This window comes from Dinoponera quadriceps, unplaced genomic scaffold (genome assembly GCF_001313825.1).
Source record: "Dinoponera quadriceps isolate SergipeBrazil2010 unplaced genomic scaffold, ASM131382v1 scaffold2792, whole genome shotgun sequence".
In the NCBI taxonomy this organism is placed as follows: domain Eukaryota; kingdom Metazoa; phylum Arthropoda; class Insecta; order Hymenoptera; family Formicidae; genus Dinoponera; species Dinoponera quadriceps.
In genome coordinates this window covers 1,064-10,526 of record NW_014556796.1, presented here as the reverse complement: position 1 = coordinate 10,526, position 9,463 = coordinate 1,064, and the positions used below count along the sequence as shown (strand labels likewise).

The following is a 9,463-nucleotide window of genomic DNA, read 5'->3' as shown; positions in this document are numbered from 1 at the left end:
TTCACAAGCGATGGGAGTACAATTTGGTGTCTCAATATCGTTGTATGGTCAACTTTCATCCTGATAGCAAGTTCCCTCGTGGATACGGCTGGATCCGCTTCCACTAGAGCCTTCAGGTCATCATTATTCACAGACGTTTTGGGTCTTCCGCGCGGCTCATTTTGCAGTGAAAAATCGCCAGTCCGAAATTTTTCGAACCAACGCTGCACTTTCCGATTGTTAACCGTATTCTCCCCAAACGCTTGGTTTATGTTGCGTGCAGCTTTTGCAGCACTATTACCAAGTTTGTACTCATATAAGAAAATGACGCGAATGTCGGCAGAATTCATATCGGTAATAAACTCAAAAGAAATAAAAAAGGGAAGACCTTCGAGAAAACCTATTTTGTTGAAATGAGTCTCTGGCAATGGACAATACGAGTATGAATGAGGTTATGCCAAATACAAAAGTATAACGAAAACAGGGAGGAAAACGTCCGCATGTAAAGAGAATGCGACATTTCATACGCACCAACCTAATATATTGATCGAATGTATGCACGAAGGAAAAAGATTCGTTGACTAACGTAACAATAAACGAAGCAAACGCAAAAGTTGCCGGAAATTACGTAAATTATATAACATTTTGTTCTTCGCCTAATCGAAAAAGGCCCTTCTCGGCTGCCTCTCTTTTTATTCGCCATCTACGCAAGCGCACTTACGACCACGCTTCATTCGACTTAGCACCAGCTGTTAGTATCGTCTTGCCTGTCGTCTCTTAACTTTAGTCGCGGGAGACACCGCCCAGTCACGAATCCTCCGTTTGTGTGTTGCGAGACGAGTGAAAAACTTGCGGGATTACGGACAGGTAAAGCCGCGTCTCATCCGTTCGGACGTGCGAAGCATGGAAAAAGATATGTTTCGCGGAAGTGGAAGTTCAAAGGATCGAGAAGCGTGCGTGGATGCATGTTGCAGCGGGCTAAATGACACACGTTTGTATTATTCGATATGTAAAAAACAGAAAGAAACGAGGACAACGTCGATGTTGTTTTACGACATCCAGCGGCTCGGCGGGAGCGTCACAAAAAGCGGAAATTTCGCTCGGCGACTAACAGCAATTGAAATTTCATCCCTCTGTATAATAACGATCGTAAGGAATTCTCTTATGCGCGACTTCATTGCGTCGAGTAAATTACCATGAAGTAGGACACTGATGTGCTCATAGTCTAGAACAAAAAGATCCGCCTGCAATGAGTGATGCCTACACACGCATTGTTGTGAAAGTAATGTCGTGCTACGGCGCGAAAGTAATTCGTTACCACGGCGAAACCTTCCAACGATGCGATGTACAAACCGCCCACGAGCAACATACAATTTTTCGAGCCCTTTTGCATTATGAACAATATCAATTTCTGCGCGTGCAGTGACGTCAGGTGCCATTTGGAATTGTATCTACAAATATTAACGGCATCAGTGTATCGTTTGAATGAAATGACGTGTCGATTTTCTTGTGATAATTAATAACCACTAATGAACTAACGAGCCGTTAATTCTTTTGTGATATTGTGATACCAACTATTTAATTTACTTCGTAGTCATTATTTTATAATGATATGAATATAGCCGATATGAATATAGCCGAACTATACAAATTTTACTATTACAATTACCACTTCGAATTATTACAAGAAAGTCGAAAGTACCAAAATTGATGGACAAAAATCAGTTTAATCACACAATTGCGTGTCTTCGTTTGTTTTCAGAAAAGAAATATGAGCGATCGTAATTTCTAACGATATCATCCGATAGAAATTTCAATAAATTTTCTCTCCGGTAACTTACATCCTTGTAAAAAAATTACTGCTGTGATCCAGTACCGTTTGTCCGGCATAATTGACGAAGAAGAAATAAAACAGATGGATGCTCACGCTTAATACAGGTAGTATATTTTTTGAAATTTCCTCTGTGGTTACCGCCTAAAACAGCTCATAAAAGCAAAAGAACGTGTTTAGTTTAGTCAAGCCGCTTTCACATTAGCACTCGTGTGAACTCAAGAATCGTCGAGAAAAGTCAGCGCTTCCGCAATTCGTGCGCATTATTAACAGGGTGATTATGAAAAACAATGAAAAACAGTCTTGTTAGAGAGGTAAATCAAATTTTACTCACACGATACAGATTAACAGTTAGAGATGCCACGCCGAGCAAAAGCAGAAAGAAATACATTATTATAAAAGTATCCTTCATGAATTCGAAAAACCTTTAACAACGAGAAAATGAATTACGCACATCATTCGACATTGTGAGAATTCCATGTTGTATTCTCTCTTTCTTTTTCTCTCTCTCTCTCTCTCTCTCTCTCTCTCTCTCTCTCTCTCTCTCCCATCATGCAGTATTTCAAAGCAAATAAATATATCGCGAGAAATCGCGACCAGTTACCATGCGAATTTAAATTTGGAGAAACGTATGTACGATATGTAAATTTCGAATTACACGGTGAGAAAATACCGACTCGATGGCCCGTCTATGAATGTCAACAGCATCGATAATTCTGGCGCAAGCTGCGCAATGTCTTCCAGAAGTCAAATTGCCTTGCTCATTTTCGTCGAAGGCGTGTTCAATGCGATAGCTGGAAGAGCGAGGATCGTCTTAATGACAAGAATAAAAAATCAGGATTAACGCGAGATTCATATTTTCGATTCAAGTAACGCAATAATGAACTCGCAATTTTTATTCCATTTTTAATTATTTTCTTTTTGAGTTTTTCAATCGCTTTCAATTCTTCGTGAAATCGTTTTCTCGTGAAATCTCACTCGGAAGCCGTCGTTTATCGCGAACTCTCAATTCTCGGCATTTCGAACGTTACTTACCCGGCTATTTCGAACATTCCACATGCGTGCTGTACATACGCGACGTATATGGACGTAGTGGACATCAGCGTGCTTTGAAGTACGAAAACGGTCATGGTCATATGCAGCAGATAAACGTAAAAATATTCGTCGATATCAATTAAATACTCCAACAAAACTATCGGATGGTGCTGGCGAGACTCATTGAGCGGCGCAACAAGGTCCAACAGATCCGGTATAAAATGTATGGAAGTCAGAAATATCGGGAACATACAGGTGATTACTGCAATTATTAGCGTGAGTTTACTGTTGAATGATGCGATAGGATTAAAAGCGCTTAATTTAAATTGTATATTCCCGGGTAGAAATTCCGGGTGATCAAGATTTCCGGTGATCAAAGATTAAAATAGAAGAGCTACATTTTATTCTAGAATTGGTCAACTTCTTTCCTTTCGCAGTTTTGCGAGCGACTTGTCAGAAGTGTGCGGTCGGAAAGGTTAATTAATCTGAGGCAGTCGTCTTTACGTTCCCGGCAGATTGCGCTAGACGCGAAGCGTAACTCGATGGTTTAATAAAGCGGACATAGTATTGACATTTAACTCGGCAAACAGCGCGACAAAGTTTCAATCAAGTTCCCTCGCTAGTGTCTTACGTGCAAACACCTGCGCGTAAAGCGCCCCCATATGAGTATACTTATGAATGATCTTATATTCCATTTCGTTCCTCAGCGTGTTCCAGTCGTACCTTATCGTCTCCATCAGATTTCTCATCTACGATTGCACACAAAATGCCTTATTTCTAGTATGACGCCGTTTAACATTTCCAGAAACGAAGAGCTCTAATAATTAATAATAATTAGCAGCTACTCATGAACTTATGGATCCCGCAAATTAAAAATTTCGAAATCGTTCCTTTCAGCGGAAATTTGATTTTTGCGGATGGTAGGTCTGAATAAGCATTCCATCGAAAAATCAAAATACCTGCACAGGAAGACGAGCTTAAAACGTTCAATCTGGAAGTTCCGAAAGTTCTAAAATAGGTCTTAATTTTGTGGACGACCAGCATGAGTCCGCTTAATTCTTACATAAATTTACTAATTTATGAATTTATCTCAATTGTTACGCGATATTAACTTACCGATTCGGTTTTTACGCAGAACGAGACGTACTTCAGAAGAACGATCAGGCAAGGTATCACGTAGGTTAGAACCTCGAGTAGTAACTCCAGATTAAATTCGAGTGTGAAAAGCGGGACTAACTGAAAGTAGCTCAACATGAGACACAATGCCGCGCCAATTATGAAAGAATGACAGTAAAACGTAACACGACTCGGAGAATCGATCGGAGATTATTCCCGGTCGTGGTGAACCACGTTTAACGATACCTGAAACGTTAAACCAAGCATGAGACAAACTAAACAAAAAACTCTTTGTATTCGAATGAACCACGCTTTTTGATACGGCCATAAACCGATGGACGACAACATCACTCGATTAATTGTGTAGTATCGACTACCGTCGAAGTCCATTCTTGCGAAGCGAATGACATCGCATTTTCGATCGCAGTCAGGGCGGTCACGCCCGCTTCATCATGCATGACAATGTGCGGCGCGGCAAAAAAAGGAAACAAATTAGGGAGCGGTTTGCGAAAAGTGGATCGTAAAGCGATTATTACGAATATCGCGACGCGTCGCCAGAAAATAACGGTGTAAATGGTATGATTAAGTGAATTATGGCTAGACAGCGTCCGCTATTCCTTTTTCCTTGCGCACTGTAAAACCATGATGATACTTTCTTTATATCCAACGTGGAGACGCATGCGCAGAAGGTGCGCACGCTCGCAACCCCCGGTCAGTCGACGAACGCATTTCCGCGATTGATCTCTGCGATGTGACTTGTAACGATACTGCAGATACGTCCAGGACATGCACCTTGTGAGTAATAAACTGCACACATAAAACATAGCTGCAAGATGTGAAATTTTACATTCCGATAAAACTCATTTCTTCTTGATTCGATCGTAGAGTTTTCCGAGTGGAACGTGAACAACGCTGTTAACAGCAATTGAACTTTTCTATAACGAGATAATATGTGAAATTGCCTCGGGTCAGCGGAAAATAATATCTTATCGCATATCCATTTATCTTTCCACCGTGAATATTACACATAGTGATTGCGGGTAGGTAATTCAAAATTCCAAACATTGGCTGACTCGATATTAATCTATATAACGTCTGATCTAATTTCAATCTTGATTTCTTATAGAATAGAAAATGTATATGTATAGGACTATTTATAATTGTTTCCAGAGAATAGATATTTATTGTGTTATCTTTTATCATGAATTTTATTGAACAGAATAAAAAACCATGAAATAACTCAAAGCCATGCTTGCAAGCTGAAATAGAATACGAATCAAATATCACTATTGATAAGCTCTAAATCAGAACTTACTCATACTTAAAGCTCCAAAAAGATACGTCTAATGGAGCAAAGAAATGCTAAGAAAAAAATACGATCAAGGTACAAAGCAGTGTATGACATCGTAACAAATCGTGGATTTACTGCTATGAACTGTAAAGCAAACGACAAATGAGTGTGTGGATGTTCCTAGCCGAGCTACATCCAACAAAAGTGAAACATAGTCGAAATGTTGGCAAGAAAATAATTGCATCGTTCTTCAGAAAAACCGATCTTGTTGTGTATGAAAAACATCTCTTTGTTGCTTACCATCTCTTTTGTGTAATATTGTCAGCTCACAAGAAACTTACTAGATATAAATAATTTGCGAAGACGACGACGATGACCACGACGACATATCTGAACAACATATTTCAGGATAGAAATTGTACGTTCATATTTGTGTATCTGCATTAAATAGGTCTCCCGGCATCGTTCTAAGCTTTATTTATTCGCAAAAAACCATAGTTCTGAAAATTTTAACTATTCTCGTTTTTCGACAAAAATAATTTATTTATAAAGTACAACAATTAATATTTTAAAAGCATTCCCTGTTCTGTAAAGGATACACGATACCATCTCGATGGTATAATATATGACTCTATATATATACTTGGCGAGAGATGCTACCGAATCTTTTGATCTATTTCTAGAGGGTAGATACTTATTACGTCCTACTATTTTTAGTTTCATTGGACGGAATAAATTACTGCAAAATAAGTCAGAGACATGCTTATCATCTGAAACAGAACACGAATCATGTTACTATCAACAAGCTCTAACTTTAAACTGTTACACACATATATAATATCATAATGCTTATTCTTATGTGCGCAACAGCGGTAATATTAATTGTGGTATTACAATGTCATGAAAAGTTATTAATTATGTTATCCATATGAATTATAAGTACCGTTCCAAAACCCTCCAACGTCGCCAAAAATACACTTGAAACACCAAAGATAGGAGGTTTTGCACTCCTACATAATATTAAGATCACCATTTTTTGACAATGCACGGATGATGTGTACCATTGTGCATTATATCTGAGTATATATACATCACACAGTCATGTCATTCTCTTTGCAGATAATTACTATATTTGACCGACATCTAATATTTAATGCTTGTTATGCTTACGTTTGGCGATAAATTTCGGCATTGTAATTTATCAATTCCTGTCCAGCGTAATTGCACCAAAACATGTACAAGAAATGTCCGCAAATAAATGCACAAGTGATAAACGCGTCGATTTTATTGATCATAGCAATCATCAGGTTTAACTTGAAAAATATCGAAATACATTTGGAATTACAATCTTCATATTATGTTTGGCCCGTTTGAGTTAGCACGTCATAATTTTAATCATTAAGTTGGTGAATCGATTTTTTCGAACGAACATATTGAATGCTACTGGAGAGGGTTAAATTGCATTAAAATACCATAATATGAAAATACACTTTGTATAACACGCTGTCTTTAAAGTTCAAGCTTTTTTGCTTATGTCTCTTTAAAATCAGGTAAAACGTCGTTANCGTCGTTTTAACCCTTTTATTATGAGCGCCGGATATATACGGCATCCATGCGACGACCCGTGTGTACGAATGCCGGATATATAAGGCATCCACACGATAACTTGAGTGTCGAGCGTCGGATATAACCAGCACGTGTATATACAAACGCATGTTAAAGCGGTGTCGTGTAAGACATAAATCGAAAAAGCCGAAGGCTGACCATGCGCAATGTGTACAATTTTGGTGTAGGCTCCTGTCCAGTGGCAGGGCTCCGACGGAAAGAACCCCCGTAGCAAAAGGGTTAAATAGGTACTCTATTTTGTCCAGACAAAAATTGATTGTTTGCTTTTATATATCTCAATTATCTAATGTCTCATATAATCAAAAAATGCATTTGTGCAGTAAAACAAAAAGTTACATAAAAATCAAGATGATGTCAAAATGATGTCGTTTTGATATCATTTTTACATTACGTTGATTTTTATATAATTTCCTCTTCTATTTAGAAACTGAAAATTATATTTTTTATAAATATTGTTTGAGGCTAATGTCCTATTTATAAGTATTATTTTCTATTTCTTCTAAACCACATTTAAGATTTTAATGAAAAGCTACTGTGATATTGAGGGTTAGTATATAAATATACAGAAACTTTAAATTTATTCTTATAACTTCAAAATTATTTCTTATTGAAAATATAGCGGTATGAAATTCATAACTTGTAATAAAAGTCAAAACAATTATACACATTCATATACTCAGCATTAATACACTACTTTCTATTATCTATGCATCTCTATTAGTTCAATTAACGCATACAAATAGCATTAATAAGAAAATTAATAATAATAATATTTTCGTTTTTGTAATATGCTGCGTATGTATCTAACTCAATTTCGTTTCAAATAAATATTTGTTGTTCAAGTAGTGAAATAAATATATAGGAAGGTAATTTTAACAGAAGAATATAAAATTTATAAATAACTATTATTGATACACCAAAATACGATACTCAGCACTACTTATACGACGAGCTTAAGTTGGAAATAGGAAGATTTTCGTTTACTTGCAGACGTGGGGTCTCAATGCTGAATATCATTACATGCTTCAAAATTACAATAAAAAACAATTAACACTTACACGATATAGATTGATGCTTAAGGAAGCAACGCCGAAGGAGACCATTATAATATAGTACACTGCAAAACAATGCCTTATGCGGTCCGAAAACCTTTAACAAATCAGAACCGAATGAATATACAGACGCGCAACTCGTAAAAAAATTACGATAATCTAATGTGCGAAAGGTATACCAGTAATTAGAACGTATACTGACATGATAGCACTCTTATGAATCTTCACAGCGTTCGCCAGTCTGATACAAACATTGCATTTTCTGCCTTTTTTAAGAACAGGGAAGCAATCATTATCNGAATGAATATACGGCCGCGCAAAAAATTACAATAATCCAATGTGCGAAAGATATATCAGGAATTTAAACGTTTTCTGACATGATAGCATTCTTATGAATCTTCACAGCGCGCGCCAGTCTGATACAAACATTGCATTTTCTGTCTTTTTTAAGAACAGGCAAGCAATCATTATTGAAAGCGTGAGTTATTCGATGACTGCAAAGATAACAATATATTAGCGCGAATACGGAATAATGCCCGATCGCAAAACTGACAAATGATAAACGTGTTCACAAAATATATAGATATACAAGATATATAGATTCACAATACATATATGTCGAAATAATATCGTTTCGAGCGTAGTAATACCTGGTAACTTTCAACAATCCGCAAACGTGTTGTATCAGTACCATCAACATAGTCTCAGCCGCTAACACGGTGGTCATGCCCAAGAAACCTGTCACCGTTATATTTAACAGTAGCACGTGAAAGTACTTTTGTTGATCGATGAACATATCTAGCACTACGACCAGCTTCCGTAGCCGAGGTTCGACTAATGGAGTCACAGCGTCGAGAATCAGCGGCAGATAATGCGTTATAACAAACAGGACAGTGATTATATACATGATCACTGCAAAAGACACAAAGTGATAATATAATATGTTACTGTTTTATTTTCTGCTTGTAGTGTTTCCCACTTTTTCATGCACAGCAGTGTCTCTTACGCGTAAAATATTTCGTATACCATCGCGCAATGTTAGCCTGTCTCCTCATTAATTCAATCTCTATCGAATCTTTTAGCATATCCCAATCGTTCTTGATACATTCTATGAATAGCTTTATCTATAATTTGTAGCGATAACATTTAATCACAAGATTTATATTAGATAGTTCCTGTAGGTTCAACATCAGCCAACTATTTGTATACCTTATACATACTGAAGTACATCGTACTATACTTAAACAAGAAAACAATTTCTATGAATACTGTTGAAAGAATTTCTAAGAATAAAAGAAGGCTAAATTCCGTAGTAACGAATTTCATCAACTGGAAGAAATGATTGTGTGATATATTGTCTCGATCACTAAGATTTTTCAGCACATATCTCTTACAACTCCTCTCTCTCCCTTTCTCTCCCCTAAGGCTATAAAAAATTTTATATATTAAGGAAACATTTTATGTTCCACAACAAGGAATCTTTAAAAACACAATATTATTACTGCAATTTGAAATTGATCGTTTGTGACATAG

At 36.9% G+C, this 9,463-nt stretch overlaps 1 protein-coding gene across 1 annotated transcript; it reads right to left on the bottom strand.

Moving 5' to 3' along the window:
* Positions 1 to 8,291: 8,291 nt before the first annotated feature.
* On the bottom strand, positions 8,292 to 9,160 carry LOC106748293. The gene is made up of 4 exons (XM_014626684.1): positions 9,140 to 9,160; positions 8,937 to 9,054; positions 8,581 to 8,842; positions 8,292 to 8,424 (listed from the first exon to the last, which is right to left on the bottom strand). Exons 1-4 carry the CDS (start codon positions 9,158 to 9,160, stop codon positions 8,292 to 8,294), a joined length of 534 nt encoding a protein of 177 aa, XP_014482170.1.
* Positions 9,161 to 9,463: the final 303 nt, after the last annotated feature.